The sequence below is a fragment of the Stegodyphus dumicola genome, chromosome 6 (genome assembly GCF_044657685.1).
Source record: "Stegodyphus dumicola isolate Sdum_Otavi_A_Nest chromosome 6, ASM4465768v1".
NCBI lineage: Eukaryota > Metazoa > Arthropoda > Arachnida > Araneae > Eresidae > Stegodyphus > Stegodyphus dumicola.
The window spans coordinates 121,120,885-121,140,703 of record NC_140773.1 but is presented as its reverse complement, the minus strand read 5'-3'; the positions used below and the strand labels follow the sequence as shown (position 1 = coordinate 121,140,703).

The 19,819-nt window shown below is 31.9% G+C and overlaps 1 protein-coding gene across 3 annotated transcripts in view; it reads left to right on the top strand.

The window, feature by feature from the left end:
- Positions 1-18,343, top strand: part of LOC118202573 (bile acid-sensitive ion channel-like) — an 80,668-nt gene extending 62,325 nt beyond the window's left edge. The window contains exons 9-13 of one of the 3 annotated variants that reach the window (XM_085818870.1): positions 2,666-2,738; positions 6,778-6,826; positions 9,576-9,604; positions 14,477-14,549; positions 17,856-18,343. In XM_085818870.1, coding sequence (XP_085674996.1) covers positions 2,666-2,738; positions 6,778-6,826; positions 9,576-9,604; positions 14,477-14,549; positions 17,856-17,993 — 362 coding nt within the window. In that variant the 3' untranslated portion in view covers positions 17,994-18,343. The remainder of the gene's footprint in view (positions 1-2,665; positions 2,739-6,777; positions 6,827-9,575; positions 9,605-14,476; positions 14,550-17,855) is intronic. The other 2 variants (XR_015041708.1, XM_085818871.1) reach the window with 2 other exon arrangements.
- The last annotated feature ends 1,476 nt before the right edge of the window (positions 18,344-19,819 follow it).

The window sequence follows — 19,819 nt, the reverse complement described above, 5'->3', positions numbered from 1 at the left end:
TTCATTTGCAGATAAGTCATAGAATGTATTTGGATCTGATGCACAGATTACCGTATCAGGCGAAGAATTAAATCCAAACACTTACTGCCTGCTGTTAAGCACGGCGGTGGTTGTATTGGGTTCCTTTATTCAAAGCGTTCATCTATGTTTGACATTATAAAATGATGGAAATTGTAGAACTGCTGAAAATTGGGTTGGTGGCAGAGCCTGTGAATATCCCTGAAAGAAAGGTTTAGAGATATTTCCTGGCTCTGCCACCAACCCCATACAACAAGCACTGTGCTTAACAGCAGGCAATAAATTTTGGGATTCAGTTCTTCACCTGATACGGTAATCCGTTCATCATATCCTTAGAGATATTCACTGGCTCTTTGATGGGAAACTTAGCTTTTATAGAAAATAATATGGATCGGCATAAGCATATAAATATTTTTAATGAAATCCTAAAAGCATCTACAAGAAATCATTGAATGCAAAATAGATTCAATTTCTCTCAGAATAGTGATTCTAAACATGCAGCACTAAATAGTTGCTTGTGGTTATTATACAACCGTCCTGACACTAAGAAAGCTTCTGCTTTATTTTCGGATTTAAACGCGCTCGAATGTGTACGGAGTGGGTTGGGAAAATGAGTAAGGATGCATATTTCTTCGAATGCTCTATTAAAAGTAATTGTTAAGGAAAAATGGAACAAAATAAAACATTCTTACCTGAAAAAATTAGTTGAATCTCTGGCAAAACGCATGAAAAATGAAATTTTACCTAAAGGATATCAAATCAAATATTGAAGGTCTCATTATTTTAATGTTTTTATAAATTTTAAACTGTTTTATGTGAGTTCATATTCAAAATTTTTAACAAATTATTTGAAAAAAAAACATTTGAAATATTTTTTTCAAGCAAGCAGGTTTTATAAAAGATGATCGGTAGTATATGTGAAAAAAAGTCATTTCAATGATATTTAGCAGTTGACAATTGCAAGTAAAATTGGAAAATACAAGCGTCAGAATACGAACGTTAGCCACTGTAATTCTTTACGGCAAAGTAAAGTAAAGATAGAAGTGTTTGAAGCATCAAAATTTCACCATTGGTCATGCAGGGTGTAGTACCATTGCACTATTCATCAAACTAGAGTAGCCCAACTGCGCAGCACCACTCCAACTTGTTGAATATCCCGGTGGATAGCAGTGGAGAGGACTTTCGGCTCGGTAATATTTTAAGTGCTCCATGACGCACAGGCGCTATAAACAAGCATTCATGACATCTGCGGCATTCGAAACTGCACTCAATGAAACGCAGCCAGAATCGCTACCCACAGTACCGATTAAGGCACAAGGCAAAGCACAGGAGACCCATCTACTTAGTTCATTCCACTTTTAATAAAGCATACTGAGGTAGAATCTAAGTGTCTGTTTTTCCTGACACAGCATTCACAAGCATTTCTGGATTTATGACTTTTTAGCATCTCCTTTCAGCAAAGACATACATTTGATTTATTATGAGCCTTGGTTTAAGTTAAGAAACATAAAGTTCTATAGAATGTAGGGTTTATATTTATTTTAACTAACATTTATTTTAAGTTAAACCTATCTTTCCTGTCAAGCCTTACTTTCCCCTGGAACTGGCAATGCCAGAGTATGTAAATTTTTGTAGAACGCGCAAGGATTCAAATTATCAGCGGAAGTATTCTGAGTTAAATAGAAAGGAAACGAGTTCGAGGTGTGCTTTCTTACTTCACGAGCGCGGAGGTAGTTAGTCAGAAATTGAAGAACCCCGCGTTTCGGCCTGTGTGCTTGCCTCGGAGAATTGTTAATCGTTCAACGTGATATTCAAAGTTTGCTGAATTAGCAGCGGTATTGTAAAACGCGGTGAGGTTAGTTACGTTTAGAGAGCCTCGTAGTTCGAGTCTTGTTATTATTTCTTTTCAGGTTCTTATTTTTATTTTACCGCCGGGTCGGCGTAGTTTGTGAGCGTCAAGAGCACGCAATTGTAATTTCTTAAGTTGAATAAAAAGGGACTTAAACCCTTCGCAGGACTCTGTCTAATTTCCAGTTTCAGCAGTCACCACTTTGTTGCGTGCAGGTTGGAGGCGCGCAACTGTACAAGCAACTAGAAAAAAGGATTTGTATTTTGGATTATTTTATAAAGACAAAGCACAAATGATTCATCTGCGTATCTCCATCCTGGTTTTGACAAAGGATATCAGAGGTAAAGAATATGAGAGTCTCATTCCCTGGCACCATCTTCAAAAGGACTTCCGAATCAAAGGATTTTAGGCAATCTCTTTCTATATGTAACAAAATATGAAGCCGAAAAGGGGCTTTAAAAAAGATTACTGACTTTTTGTCTTCTTATTAATCTTGCTGCCGTAGTGACTTTGTTAGACCCAAGAGTTTTAAAATTACACTCCTCTTTGATGAACTCCCAAAGATACTAGAACTTTAACGGAATTCAGTATATATATAACTTAGCTCCCTTTCTTAAAATTTAAATCTTAGGTTTCGAAACATCCAAATTCAGCCAGATCATTCATTTATTATTATCCATGCTCCTTTCACAGAATTTTTTAAATAGCATATTTTTATCTTTTTTTCTCCCCACATTTTTGTATTTTTCATTTCAATCATCAAAGCTTCTCATTTTCTCATTCATCGTTTTCTTTCAGATGAGGTTCATACTAATTGTTCCGAAAGAGAAAGATTGTTTAAATGCTCATCAAATTGCAAAGACGATTGCGTGTAAGTATTTTTTCACCTTTTATTTGTGTGTGTTAGTTATGGTTAACTAGATAGATTAATTTTTAACAGAGAGTATACTAATATATTGAGAAATATACTGATATACAGGATAATTCTTAAGACATCTGCAACGAATGTGGAAGGTACCAAAGTAAGTAAATTTTGTAATGGAATGTGTATGAAGGAATGGCGTGCTGAGACCCCACCTCCTAACAGAAGGAAGCCAGGACTCAACTCTTTATCATGATTAAACATTTTACCATATGTTAACACCAAATGATATTCATGCAATAAAATTAAACGCCTCTAAAACACAACCCAGATACTTTTTTACACGGCAATAAATTCAGAGCACAAAAATTAATGTTTCAATATTATCACTTTTCAAGTATATGAATATGAAACACTCAGTAAATGTCCGTATAAAAAGAATGACTATTTCCCACTTAACAGTAGCAGTTATTACAAACATGTCATTTTGTAAGCATGTTGAAACACTCAACTCCTTATCATGATTAAACATTTTACGATATGTTAACACCAAATGATATTCATGCAATAAAATTAGTCGCCACTAAAAAGCAACCCAGATACTTTTTTACACGACAATAAATTCAGAGCACATAATTTAATTTTTCAACATTATCACTTTTCAAGTGATGTGAATCTGAAACACTCAGTAAATGTCCATATCAACGGAATGACTAATTCCCACTCCGGAGCTAGGTCACTTTAAATATCATTTAACATAGTTGAATTTTCAGTATGCAGAGTCTTATACATTGTTCATAAATTTGATGTTATAGGTAATTGATCGCTTATTAGTATCATACCTTATCCCCCTTTTGTTTATAATTTTTCTTCGATTGCTTTCTCTCCTAAACAAACTTTCACCCTTTCAGATTCTCTATACAGATTTTAATGACATGTAAGATGCGCTATCAGGAAATTGAGGGATAACACATCCTTTTTTGAAACATGGCCAAGAAATTGGTATTTTAATCGGTTTTGCCGATTCCTCATCATACATTTCCATTTCTTGTGCTTCTTCATCCACTTAAAAATGCAAGTCACACACCTGTAAAAAAATATTTTAAAATTAACTTGTGATTATAATAGTTATATGTATGTTAATATTTAGTAACAGAAGCCAAGGAGCCCTATGATTTAAATGAGTACTTTGATAAATAAACACCAATTAAAAAGCCAGCAATATGATTTCAGTTGCATATATAATTTCTTAAGCAATCTGTGGTGTCTAGAATGCTCATCATGGTGATTACAGCTTTATTTACATTTAAAGAAATTTATATAATTGAGATAATTGCTTATAACAAATACTGAGTATAAAATATAAAAAATTACCTTAATTACATTGATGCCAAACTTATATGCATCATTATGAAAATTTTAAAATGAAACCTATTATCATCATTTGTTAGTTACTTGGCATACAAATTACGATGAATCTGGAATAATTGTAAAATCTGCCTACACAATATAGTGGAAAGTATTTACAATTTATTGGCTTTTGAGGAACTACTAAATTTATGATTCTTCCTGTTTTATGGAACTTTATTTCATTCATATTTATCTTTATTGAAATGAAGAATTAGAGAAAATTAATATTACAGTTTTCATGATTAAAATTTTTCACATTGAAGAAAAATGTTTCTTAGAAATATTTAAAACAGAAATAATTAAGATCTTTTAACCATAAACTTTTTATCAACAGATCAAAATCTAATAACAAAAACATAAACATCACAGATGTATCAATAAAAATAATAAAAAGTTGTTAAAAACACAAAACATAAAAAATGCAATAAAATCGAACTTACTTCGGTATGTTTGGTAAGCTGAAAGCCATCTTCTTTCTTATCCATTTTAGTTCAGGCTCAGATGAAAAGTAAAACACGGCAACTTTTGGGCCATATTTAAAATTCTTACGGCATGTGGTTATATCACATTTATGAGGCATCCTATAAAATTATAAAATCGCGAGAAAATATAAAATTACACGTTTGTCGCTCACGCAAATAATCGCACCATGTTTGTGGCTAACCTACGGGGCTTTGAGACTGTTGGAAGGAAAGAGGTGGGTCAAACGACTACATGGGACGTCAGAGCTTCCTCTCCCTTCAGTATCCTGGCTTTTTTCTGTCAGGAGGTGTTGGCTGGGGTGGCGAGAGAGCCATTTAGCGGTAGATAAAAGCTTTCCGCTGACATAAATTGTTATTAACCATGGATATATCGAGCAACTTGCATCGCTACATGAACTTGGATATCGCCAAATATGCATTTCATCTATGTGGCTGCAAACGAAATCAGAGTAGCTGCTCAAAGAAGGTAGTCAGAAACCATTCTCTGATACCTCTAACTACATATACAAAATGCATAACGATGAGTTTCGCGTTAGTGTAGTGATGCATACCCCTCAAAATTCGCTCAGGAAATGACGATTTACGCCATTAGCACGTTTTTACTTACCACTCAACAGCATCCTACACCACTTAAATACGCCAGTTCTGAACACCAGTGCCATTATAAAATCTGCTTATTTCTATCCTCTCTACCTACTTCGGTATGTTTCCTATGTATATATTTTAATCATCCTTTATAATATTTGCATACCCCTCAAAATATTGAGAATCCTTTATTATTATTATTATCCTTTATTAATTATATTTATCCTTTAATAATTATAAAAAGTAAATACTTAGCTTTAAAAATTCATTTACTATTTTCGCTTGACACAAAATTCAATATCTTTCTCTAGAAATACCTAAAATTTAATTATCATAAAGTATCTAAGAAACATTTGGACAAATTATCGGGTAATTGTTTATTTCCACTACTTAAAAATAAATAACTAAGAATCTGAATACAAGTTAACAGTAATGTTATGTTACATTTTACTCTGTTTCCTTTTTATTAGCCCAAAGGAGCGTTAGCCCAGGAGGGCTATTAGTCTCGAAACGGCATTTTGCGTTGAATCACTCTAAAAGTCTGACTCACTTTTCAAAATGTTGCCACAGAATACGAGTATTATCGCCCTGTATTATATTTAAAGAAATTAATTAATGAAGAATCTGCATATGTATGTATGATTTTCAAACTGTGAAAAAAAGAGATGGTCCTTAGAGCTGTAACGCGGACCTTTGGAATACGCGTCCAGCGTCCTGACCACTACACTACGAAGGCATTCTAAAACGGCGAGAAAAATACCTTATATACTTCCCCTTTTAAAGGGCGACTGGGGATTTTAGGACACCCAATCGCCAAATCCTGGGTGTAGAGAATCACCTTTCACCACCCATTTAGTTCGGGCGCCACTGTAGAGTCATTAGGTTATTTTTAAAGCATGAGTGATGTAAAATGAGCAACGTCCTCGTCGGTAATCGAACCACGGACTTCTGGAATACGCGCCCAGCGTGCTGACAACTACACTACGAAGACATGCGAAGAGAGCGGGAGAATTCCTTGAGCTGCCGTAAAGAACATTTTATTGTCATATGACCCACTTCCTCTTTCGTAAATATAAATAAATGAGTCGAACATGGTGACGATTATTGTTAAGACACTTAAAGAGGGAGTTTATGAAGTAGAGACACAATGTATCTCAATGTAAAAAAAAAAAAAAATCAAATCTTTAGCGAAATGCATTTTTCTATTGGGCGGAACTCTTATTCTGCAACTTTAAGAACTTGCTCTTCTTTTTGTAAAATGTTTATAACTAATTTTCTTAGTATTACTAATAAATTTTACTTTTTAGCTAATTATATTTAACAGCTTAGCTGAATTACATTCATTATAACTTTGTAGAGAATACAGAAACAAAATGTTATTAATAAATAAATCTCCGAACTTGACCAGTGTTTCTAAGAACATATTCAAATAACGTTATTGACTATCAATTACAGTCATTATTTCAAAGACACATGTTTAAACAAAAGACAAAACCGCACATTCCAGGAGTAGTGGATGGTCGCCTTAAATAGATTTCACTGCATTTCATAATATATGCATTTCCTTTCAGGAAAATAAAATATTATTTTGAAGTCCAAGAAAGATATGAGAGAGAATATGTAAGTATTACTACAAATTAGTGTAAATATATATGTAATATATATTACGTTTGCTTTATATTTATGTCTGTAGTATTTTATTATATTGCCGGGTAAGTTAGGGCATGTTTTACAACTTCTTATTAGTTTTGACAGCACTAAAGAAATTAAATTTCAAAATTTTATAAACTTGGCAAATAAGATGGTATTTGGTGACAGGTGTTAAAGTTTATTTGAGCGCAAAATACCGAAATATCGTGATATCAATACTCATTCCTTAAAGGACATAAAACAATTTAGCACGTTTCATTTTCGGTACAAGATCAGTCGTGTTTCAATATCTTGCTTTCGACATTCAGAGCAAAAGGTTCAATATAACTATGACTTACTACTTTTTGTCCCCCCCCCAACACACACATACTGGCGGGTACTCAGCTGACCTATGCTTGGCCCCTACTAAGGTTGGAAGTAGTTTCCACTTTACGTAAACATTCTCTTTCGATTTTCGTATGATAAAATTAGTATTGAAAGGGGAGACGTATGCAAGTAATTACGGTTATGCGTTCAGTCTAAATACTCATTATGAAAATGAAAAAAAACGATTGAAAGAAATCGGTGTTTGATAGTAGCTAAAAGGAATATGAAAAGAAGCCAAAGAATTTCAAGAAAAGTACCCTTAAAAAATATATCCATATCTTTTAGAAGGATGGAAATAATTTTGAATTCGTTGCGCTTTCTTAGGAAGTCTGTGACTGCAAAACGAATGTCTGTTTTCAGAATCACCAGGAATGAAGGTTTATAAAATGTGCTGTTCTCAGTTTAAAAGCTTTGAATTCTACTTGCTTGATTTAATCGCATCCTAATATAGATATTTTAAATGAACTCTCCTTTGGTTAATAAATTATAAATTTTCTATTGAGATACTTTTATTCTGAATTGACTGACTGACTAACACACGAGGCCCATCAGTCAAGGAAGGAATGCCTTCGTGGAGAATTTTCCTATGGAAATCAGCTCGTGTCCATGTATAATTACAAATGACTGTGCTAATATTACATATCAATTAAAAATAGCAAACGTCTTATTTTTCTGATGTCTCTAATGGAAGAGACGATTACGCATTTTAATGGAAAATAGATGGAATAATGGAATGGAAGATTTCTTTTTTCTACTTTTAACATTTGAATTCTTAAACTTAATGTATTATTCTGACTGGAAGTTTTTGTAAAACATATTTTTACTGCATGAAAATTTAGTTTTCAGCTACGAAATTAGTTATTTGTCCATTATACAGTCAGCTCTCAAGTTACCGGAGCAACACCGAGAAAAAAATGAGAACAGATCAAGAGACATATGAAAGAGAAATAACCAATACTATCCTTAACAGAAAATTATTATTAACAATGTACTTGTGTTTTCAAGTAATGTGTTCCACAGACTTCTTCTCCTTGATCGTGTTTCTCTCCCATTTCAGGGTGCACTTATTGCTTGTTTTTGTTTGCATTATATTCTTATATTTCGGTAGGAATAAATTGAAGAATAATAGCTTACACTATAATTTTTTATGACTGAGCAATTTACTCTTAACAGATAATTTAACAATTTTTATATATTCAAAAGGGACAGTTAAATTCTGTACTGTTGTAAATTAAAACAACTCCTAAACACCACGACATTTACTGCCACTGCCGTTATCACACAAACTTTTGTTTCCCTTATTATATTTTCCGAAAATACTTAAATTTTACGCTCATCATCTGTGATAGTAATCATTTTTTTCGTTCTGGAATAAATCACTTTAACTATTTACAAGAACTCGAAAAACTGGTCTCCAGTAAATCGGGAGTTGACTGTTAGGCTTTGTTCAGACACGGCTTTTAGTCAAAAGCCCGAAAAGCCAGTGTTTGGTATAAGGCTCCATTCACACTATGGTTTTTCGGCAACATGAGATATAAGTTGCTGTTCCTCCAGACCTTGCTAAAACATAATGCTTGATTAAGAATTTTATCTACAAGTTCTAACTTTTCAACTTTATGTCAACTTGGCATGAGAACCTACCAAGCATAGTGATGGAAACACAAAGTGACATTCGTTTGATGTTTTCATTCAATCAGTTACATATTTATACATATGCAACTTTACCTTTCCTGACTGACTACAGCATAAACCCTGTTAAACGGATTTGAACGGATTTTTAATGACTTTTATGCATTAAACCACAAAACCTTATGATAGAAGAGCTTTTGTCTGAATGAAGCCTTATAACACTTCAAAAGCATTTGCTTCTCAGAGATCTCTCCTCTGTGTAACTTACAAAATTTTACAAATATAAGAATCTGATTTTTAGAATTAACAGATATAGCTGCCTTTTTTTGGTTTAAAATCCATTATCAATTATTGAATAAATTATGAAATCGAATTCCGTATTCGGACATCTTTTTGACTTTGTATATCAATAAAAGTGTTACCTTAAATATTAAATTCCAGAATTCAAATTTAAAACAAAACTAAGAGCTTACATTCAGCTTTCCGTTACAGAGTACAATACATAATTGCTTATGGAGGTAGATAACATATAAAGAAAAGAAAAACGTTTAACACGGATAAGACTATGTACATGAACAATTGTGTGATGTTACTTTACACAAAGTAATGTTATGATGTTACATTACTTTGTGTTCACTATTCTTTTAAAAACGTTTTTATAGTAAACATATTTGGTATATGAAGATTGTAAATACACGATTAATATATTTAATTAATTTTTCAGGAAAATCCCATTGAAACAATGGAGGAAGCGTAAGCTTTTTTTAATTCCATATTATTCTTCTAATAATTGCGAGTGAATAGCGCAAACCTTTTATTATAATCTTCAAGGATTAAAAAAAGAGTTAGGAAATATATGAGACCCAATGATAAAAAATATATACATCATATAAAAATTTTCTCGCTTAAGAATAAGGAACTGTGATTACGTCTCAATTTTTTTAAATATATATAAAACTTTTCAGAATATTCGTGAAACAAATTTGTTGACTTCAAAAGTGTTCAGAATATATCAGTCGATACAAGTTTCTAAGTGAAATTCTAAGTTTACTCCAAAAATATCTTTCATTTGTCACTGAAACGATCGGTGCTTTTAAATGTTACAAAACTAACGAAAATTGTATTTCACTTAAATACATGTGCGCTTTAATTTTTCCTAATTCTGAACTCGAGTCCAAATTACATTAAAACGTCTGCCTGTAAAAGAGTCCATGTAAATTTTAATTGATTTTTTAAATAATTTATTTTTCTTTCAAGTAGATCACACTCAGTTCAAAATTCTGAATCTAATTTAATTTGAAATGAGATTTTAGAACGAATTCAGATTACATCAGAATTTACATTTTTAGAAATTTTCAAACCAAGTTTGATTTGAAATGCGAATTTACAAATATTCCGCTTAAAATATGCAATGCTAATAGTTTTTTATTTCATTTTATTTTAAAAAATAAGCATCTAGAAAAGTCTTTATTGTTTTTTATTGCATATTAAACATCTAGAAGATGTGTTTATTGTTTTTACAACTTAAACATTTGAAAGAAATGACCATTCATTTTTTATCAAGTGGATTTCTTGTCCTGACAAAATAGAAAGAATTGCCATTTGAAGGAAGAACTTGTAGCAGCGGTCATGAGCGAGCGATCTAGTAAAATAAATGTACAACTATGTCTTAAACAATAATTAATGAGTAACTTTTGCAAGTTACATTAATTTATAATGAAACATTACATTTTTTTAATTACTTGGTTTTGCCATTTTAAACAGCTCATTTAATGAAAGAATTCGCATTCTTTTCCTGTTCTAAGCTAACAAATCTATCATTACTTTTTAGCTTAAAACTGTTTGAAGAATTTGTGTACCAAAATCAGACTAGAGTTTTTCTATCTTACGTTTCTTATATATTTTTAACTTTATTCTTTCTTTTTTTTTTTTTTTTTCTTTTTTTTTTTTTTTTAGTGCTTGTACTGATAAACTCTTTGAAGTGTTAATCTGTACTACGAAGTCTGCAGATTGTAATTTAATTATTTTATTTATTTTGTTTTAATTTTTAAAACAGCCAAAACTTTTCAGCCGAAGGAAGGGAGAGGAACAATCAACTGCTGCTTCAAAATTCATTTGAATCACATGATCGTAATGGACCTATTATAATTCCTCCAATTATTAAAAAAAGAAGATTAATTTACTATTTTATCAAAAATGCATGCTTAAATTCTTTTTTAAAAATTTATCCTTGATGAAAATGGAAACACCATTTTTATAATCATTTACTAAGTCTTCTTTGAACTTCAAGAAGAATTTGAAACTTAATCAATAATAAGTCATTATTTTACTTTTTCCAACATTTAGAATCAACGTTAAATGTATTGCTAGATTAACAAAATAGATTTCTTTTGTCATATTTTCAAAACCAGTAAAAATTTCTCCTCTTGCCACTATTCAAGAAAATAAATTTATTCATTTTAATCGTTCCTTATACTCCCATTTTATAATGAGCCTGGTGTCCTTTTTTTCATAAATTTCAATGAATATTTTATTTTGAAAGAATGAACCTAAAGTTACAACCTAATAATTTAAAAAAGCATTACTTTCTATTATTTTTAATGAAAATATTGCCTCTAAAATATTATATGCTATCAATATAAACAAAAGAATACAATTAATTGAAATATTAATAGTAACACAAGATGACACCCCTAATAGTCCTATTATATGTAGATAGTATGAATATTTTTATATCAAAACTTTAAAGAAAAAAATAAATGTCGTTATCTTATGGTTTAACAATTGGTTTCTGAAAATCTTTAAAACTTCTCAAATTGAAAAATCATAAACATGATTTCAATCGTCTCCATTTTTAAAAATATCAGCTTTAATTTAAATTAGACTATATTTATACAGGGTGTTTCACAGATCATGCGGCAAACTTGGAGAGGTGTTTGAGCGTACTAAAACATGCATTTTTTTATAGGAATGTAGGGTCTAAAGTGACGGGTTAAGGCAGGAACGCAAAAAAACGACACGAGAGGAATATGTGTTCATGTACAAAATCAACGCAAAGTGCTTCATTGTAGCAATGCAGTATTCACAATAAATGTTCAAAATTGCGACCACCAGCAGTAATACATGCTTGGCAACGTCTCAGAAGAACATTTTGAAAAACGACAGGCATTTCGCGCACGCTTGCAGCTGCAATGGATAGTCGTGCAACGAGGTCCTCCAGTGAGCCAACGGGAGTCTCGTAATAGATGCTCTTCAGGTGGCCCCATAAAAAAATCCAAGCTGGATAAATCTGGCGAACGGGGTGGCCATCGAATGGGTCCACTACGGCCAATCCCTCGGCCCGGAAATGTCCCATCAAAGTAATTGCGGACCCACACTTGGTTATGAGCTGGTGCACCATCATGCTGGAACATTCTGCAGCAATTCCAGTAGCACCTCTTGCAGAAAAATATAACATAAGCATATACGTGCATAATAAATATACGTGCAGGTAAAAGGTATGGGCCTATGAGGTAGTCGTTAACAATACCCAGGAAAGTTGCCTCGTCCGTGAATAGCACATCCGATGGGAAATCTGCCTGTGCCGCACACTGCTGCAAGAACCAATGACAGAAATGAACTCGAAGAGGGTAATCTGTCTCTTGCAAGGCTTGGACTCTCTGCAAATGGTATGGGTGCAAACCATTTTCATGCAATACTCTCCAAACAGTGGAATGGCTCAGCTGCAGACGACGTGCAATAGCTCTTGTACTTGTCTGAGGTGATTCATGCACAATGTTCAAGATGGATTCTTCAATGCGAGGTTGTCGTGCACTTCTTCTTCCATTCCTAGTGTCAAAGTTGGCTTTAAATGACCCGTTTTCAAACAGAGACCGATGCAAACTCTCGAACATTGTGTGCTTCGGCATACGCCTTTTCGGAAAGCGTTCCTGATACAACCGTAGCGCTGTTCTGCTGTTCCCATTAGCAGCACCATACACGAGATGCATGTCAGCTTTTTCGCTATGCGTAAACTCACCCATCACACTCGACATCAGAGTTGGGAATGATTCTCTGATGTATCGGATCGTGGTTTGTCCGACTCACTACCGCCCTCTACCGCTGCATTGCCAGCCAATCACAGCTGTAAATCCTATTACTGTTAGTGTTCCCTTTTTTTGAACATTTATTGTGAATACTATATTGCTACAAAGAAGCACTTTGCGTTGATTTTGTACATAAACACATTTTCCTCTCCTGTCTTTTTTTTTTTTTTCCGTTCTCGCCTTAATCCGTCACTTTAGATCCTACATTCCTATAAAAACATGCATCTTTTAGTACGCTGCACCACCCCTCCAAGTATGTCCAATGATCTATGAAACACCCTGTATAATTTCATTTTAACCTTTTATGTGTCATTGTATTATTTTGCGCAATGTCTATGTATAATTACGTTATGCATTGCTCTATTATATCATTTTTCTTTGTATTAATATCAAGTATTGTTTCATTTTTATTTTTATTCTATTGTTATTAAGTTGGTTTAATTTCTTTTTATAGGAGTACTAACGTAGTTTAATTATCCATGGTATATTTTACTATTTTCATTATAGTAGTATTTGTATTTTATATCCTTTCTTTGCACTCTCCAGACCTAGATATTCATTTTGCCACTATTGTCGTTTTTATATATGATGTATATATTATGTTTTTATTGTTGAATTGTAGCTCCTTGTATTATGCGTTTATAATGTTGTCCTTTAATTAGACTATGCTGAACGTAGAGGAGCCTAGTGAACTCTGTAGCGACTTATCGCTGGGTTCACATATATAGCACCCTTTCATTCACTCAAAGAATTATTCAAAGATAACCTCTTCTTGGGCATACAAGAAAGCCTCCACTCGGATTGAAATCAAGATAATAAAAGTTGGAAACTAATCTAATACTAAACTAAACTGACTTGGCCGGAGCTAAACATAATTACCTAGCGTAGTTGGCCCTTAATTTAATTTAGCCAGCGATTATCAACAGTGACGTACAATGCGGTCGAGCGTAGTAGGTTTACTGACGAAGTAGCCTGATGGCAAACACACGCCACTGAGGACTCCTCAGCTGTCTACTGAAGAAAGCTGAACCTTCCTTAAATACTAGTTCTACCTCATTTGCATTCAGCGCTATTCTAAAAACTCATTCTGGTAAGGATCTGTAAGTGGAAAACAAGAACTGAAAGGAAAGAGTTTCAAAATTAAAAATAACTGTTATAAAATTAAAGTGCACCTTACAAGTTGTTTACTTACATCTGTAAGCCTCCGTGGAACACGGAGAGTTTTGTATTTGTTTTCTTAATTAAAAAAATTGATAAATCTATTTCAGTATTTATAGCTGTTTATATCTCACGATCAAGATTATCAAATAAAAGTTATCAACATTATCAAATATCAATAATAGTGATAATTACGATAGATGTAGTACTCCCATTATAAATGTGTAATTGTAATCTTTCGATCTGGCCTTGCATGCTTGCTTCACATTCCTTCCCAGTTCTAGGAAACTGAAATTTATCTACATTTAAAATATAGCCATATATTCATTTGTTCTTTAAAATATTTATCTCTTCTCTATACCTGATACTTTTTACATTTCAGTGGTCTTGTAAAAGTGGAAGTCTACCTAGATAGTTTAGAAATTATACGCCTTCAACACAGGCCACAATTCAGGGTAAAATACTTCGTATTTCTTTTTCTTCTTTTTTTTTTTTATTACTTCGTAATTTATTTAGATACTTTATACCTGTAAGTGAATGTTTGTGCAGAAGCCGATTATAGACGGGATACGCTGAGTTCGCAAACGCTTTGCTGTCTTAAAAGCATATTTACCATTACAAGTGTAGGATTTCAAATGAATGTAGTTTGTATTTTATCCGTTCTTTGATTTAATTTTATTTACTACTTACTTTTGACCACTAATAATTATTGTTTAGTTTCTTTGAAGGGACAACAAAAAACAATATTACAGAATTAGCAAAAATATATATTTGTGTAGTTAAGTAGGCTTATTAAAAAAAACAGAAGGACTTGTTATTTACATGAGTGATATTTTATTTAAGTTTCAAACATCTTTCCAGGAAATAAATAAATACTTTAGAATATTTTTATTAGTCTTATATAGACCGTGATACGCTGGTAGCGTAATAGTTTATTTTGACGCTTAAGCGAATATTTTATTGGTACCCTCAGTGGAACACAAGAGTTTGGAATTCTAAAGCATAAAATGGAAGGTAAAGAAGCTATTAAATTTGAAAGGAAGATTCATAAAGATGCTTTTACAAAATCCTTCAACGTTTTAGAAGTAATTATAGAGAAAAGTGAGATAGATTCTTCTGAATTACAGTCGGAGCATAATGTTTTTATTTCGAAAATTCAACGTTTGGTAGATAAGTACATACGTTTCCTTAGTACACTGACAGAAAACGAAATTGAAGCATAATTTGATGCTATTGAAGATTATAGTGATATGGCCGTCATAATCGAAACTAAAGTGAAAGATATTCTTCAAAATCTACAAAACTTAAGTACTTCAAGTTTAATTTTGAATGAATCGTGTTCTATTAGACATTTTAGTAGTTTAAAATATAACTACTGTGAGATATTGTAATAATGTACGAATATCTCTGAGGAAATTTCAGAGTTTTGTTTCATTTCTTGGGATAAGAATAAATTTTAATAACTTCTTATCGACTTGTGCATTCAATCCATCACGAACCCGTGCACACGCAATAATAGTTATATCTTATGAAGAACTTTAATTAATTTCTTTTAATTTTAAAGTAATTTTAAAATTTTAAAGGAACTAACATAAATTATAATCAGGTAGTAAACTTTATTAGGCAATCAGCTAGCTTTCAAGGTAAATGTATAAAGCTTTCGTGTTAAATTTAAGAAATTTTCCTTCATTCGTAAGCCTGCATTTTCTGCTGTAAAAGTAAATCAATAGCAATAAAATCTGCAGTCATACCTTTATTACTAAAGTAAATTTTAAAAATATTTGCCTTTTAACTATAATAAAGCATCGAGGCGGAACGTGTATATCCATGTCTTTAATAAGGGACTAATTAAAAATTTCATAAATCCGCCTTCTCTGTTTCTGTAACTTACGGAAAAATCTGACAAAGCGAAATTTCCTGTTCTTATGAATCTACAGTATTGATAAAAAACATAAATTAATTTCGGGTAATTTTTCCTCCCCTTGTTTTCTAAATAATTAGGAAAAGCCGACAAGATAAAAAAAAAAAAAAAAAAAAAAAAAAAGAAGAAGAAGAAGAAGAAGAAGGAAACGGAAGAAAAATTCTGATCTACAATAACCTCAAACATTTTTAGCTTAATACAAGGGACAACGTCCGGGCTAAATCTGAAGACAATTAAAAAATTACAGAAAAGGATAACAACCTATATTATAAATAACAGTAAAATACTATTGACAAAATTCGTCTGTATTTTCATACAGTTTATTCTAGAAAATGTGTTTATTCGGTCTGTGAATTTTCAAAACTAAACAAAATATTTCAAGAACAAGCAACAAGAAAAATTTTTTGTTGTTGTTATTGGGGCACGTAACTCTTGTATCTCCATGGACTACAATGCAAAATAAAATATTTATTAAGACATTATGATTATTAATTGTTGTACACTTCATTTAATAATATTGAGCAATTTACTTCCAGTGGATGATTTAATAATTTATGTGTCAGATTATTTGCAAATGAATTACTTCCTGCCATGAATGAAAACAACTCTCAAGTACTACGCCAAATCATATATTATCACTACATTTATTCAATGCAGTTTTCTTTTCCTTTCTGTATTTTCCAAGATTCTGCTGTTTTACGAGTCCACAAGACTCTTAAGCTTTCAATAGTGATTTTTCTAGCATACCGCGCAAATAAGCATTTTTTTTTTTTTTTTTTTTTCTTTTAGAGAGTTGATCCTAATCCAACTAACTGGGGATTGACAGGAGTGAGAAAACTGAATGTGTGTAATAAAAGAATCAGAAATAGCCATCTTTGGAATACTTTTCAGTTTTCATCAGTTGTGCCTTTAAACGATTAACTTCTTCTTAGATACATTAGCCAGCGAATGCTATTAAATAAATATATCATCATTCTTTCTAAGATTTCAAATGTTTATAGTACGATAACTGCAAAAAATGCCACAAAAAGATGCATAAAAGTTTACAAAAAATCTCTCCAAGTTTTCATTCCACCATGTAATTGTAGATTAGTCTGTAGATTAGCCACTATGGGGCTTTTATTTTGATCACAAAAGCGCTGTTAAGTGTAGCATACCTAGACATGCGTAACAGTCACTAATGCCACGATTCAGCGAAGATTTCAATTATCAAACAAGATGAAACTCCCGTATTTTCATGAGGGCGTATACATTTAACTCAATATTGAACATCTGGTGGTTGGATTAGATATACTTCTCGAAATCCTCTTCTCTTCTTCATAACTTTCACACTCGCCTGCAATAACCCACGTGGATTTTTATTACAGTGCATTATTAAAATTAATAATTACGTTATATGATTTTTCCGTATTAATAATTACGTTATATTATTATAATAATCACTTGTTCGTGTTCCTTTTTCTACATAATTTAAGGATGCTATGGTGAATGACGGATCACGCAAGATTCACTAGCGTCATTCTGAGTTAATATGTACCAAAGATATATGCCATTGTACCATAGGTAAGGGAGGGAGTGGGACACATGCCTGTTTACCTCTGTTAAACATCAGGCGTCCCCGTCCTCCGTCACCTGCCATTGTACCAACAGACACCAAATTAGGGCTAACTTGTAATGTGCATTTAAACTTGAAAAAATTTAAAAAGATGCTTAGTGTAAAGATATATATCAGCCCATGACAGAAAGTGTTATATAAAAATATCCTAATGCTAGGAAATTAGGACAATAACTGTAATAATATTAATATTTTATTTTATTCTATTGTACGTTTTATTTTTAGGACGTCGAGCTTTTCAGTTATATTGGTGGCTTTCTTGGCATCTGGCTTGGAGTGTCATTGGTAGAAGTAATGGATCTTCTTGAAGCTTTGCTACGTGTGTTTACTTACGTGTTTAGAAAAAGAAGAAATCCTGCATAGTTACTACTAATAACAACGATAATGTTACTTAATATTCAGAATGCCTGTTGCTGTAGATTTATGATGAACATTGTGCAATTTTATTCAATATTTATATAACTTGTATTTTCGTATTTCAAAATACGTAAGCGCAGTTTTCAATCAAAACATAAAATCTAAAATGTGAACATTTTGATTGCTGTAACGAACATCCATCTTTTTTTTTTTTCAATTTTATTTTATTTTTTTCATTTTTTTTCCGTATTGTAATTTTATCAAATTAATTTTAATTCCTTTTTTTTTTTTGTTACCTCTACATTCAAGACACTGAATTTTATTCTTAAATTTTGCTTATTACCCAGTTACTTAATACGGCGTAAATATTATTTTCTTTTAGTAATTTGTTTCCTAATAAAATTTCTGTATAAAATTTTTAAATAAAGATATTTCAATAATATGTGTTGCAGTTTACTTAGTACATCAATAATTCATACTTAATACCTGCTGAAATTTATACCAATTTCAGTCCTAATTTAAGTGTAAAATATAGCATTCATTAGAAAATAATAAGGCGTTAATGAAACATGAACATTTCATGAAAAAGCTGCAAAATTTTTTCTGTTCTAAGTAAGGGATTAAAATTATTTTTTATGATCTTTTCTGTCAATACATCGATCAGTTTAATTAATATTTAATTAAAACTCTTAACTCTGGGCAGCATGGAGAGGTCATATGCTGGGCTGCTTTTTAATTTTTGATTTAAAACTCATGTCAGCTTCGCAATGAATTTCATTTTAGCAGTTTCAGCTACTATAAAATCTTATTTTTGTTCAGAGATATATTCAAATGAACCACTTCTATTTATTTCTGAATGGGACAGATAAGGAAGTAAAAATAATAATTAATTATTCCGGTAAATTAATCTCAATAATACTCGTAATGACATAAAATAGTTCTGGGTTTAACCCTTCGCCAGCTTGTTCAATTTCTTTGACAGGCATTTAAGAATTAGAAAATCGTCTCGTTCGCTTTTAAGACGGCCTATTAGTCAATTATAATAATAGGCCTATCAGCCTATTAGTCAGGTACACTGAAAGCTAGGATTCGACTTCAGGAGAGCGCACAGTGATTATGTTAATAAATAAAGCTCCAAATACCATATTTTTATTACAATTAAGCCTGAACTAAAGGAGTGAACAATAATTCATCTCTAACTTGGATTGTCTGGTTAGGAGCCAATTTCTCTCCATGGCCGCCTTTAAGATTGAGAGAAGGAGTTAAAAAGTTTCTTTTCTTCAATTATACCATAAAAAAAGTGTAACGTTTTTATGGTATAATTGTCAACATATCACTTCTATAATCTAAGTTCCCAGGTTCATTCTCTGCGAGGAAATAAGGAATTTTTCAAACTATCCTGTTCTACCCAGTTTACCACGATATCATCTTTTCAATTCTTTAAAGGATTTGATGTTGGATATTAAAGAAACGCAAAGAAATAAAATTACAAAATGAAATCTTCTAGGCTCATCTTGAAGTTTAACAGAATTAACCAATTGCTAACTTGCAATTCTTAAACAGTTAATTATACTAAACATCAAATTATAAACATCAGTTAGTCACAGAACAGCTAAAGAAACATTGCTATAATAAAGCATCAGTTAACTAAAACTACAGCCAAAAACTTGAATTCCATGCTGGATCTTATTAATTAATGATCTTCAAGTTTTATGAATTTGAATATTATTAAAGAGACGGTTTACTGTAGTTAACGTTCCTTTTCAACAACGAGTCCAAAATGTCTCAGATATTATACCTTTTATGCCTTTTTACTACATCTGTGCAATGTT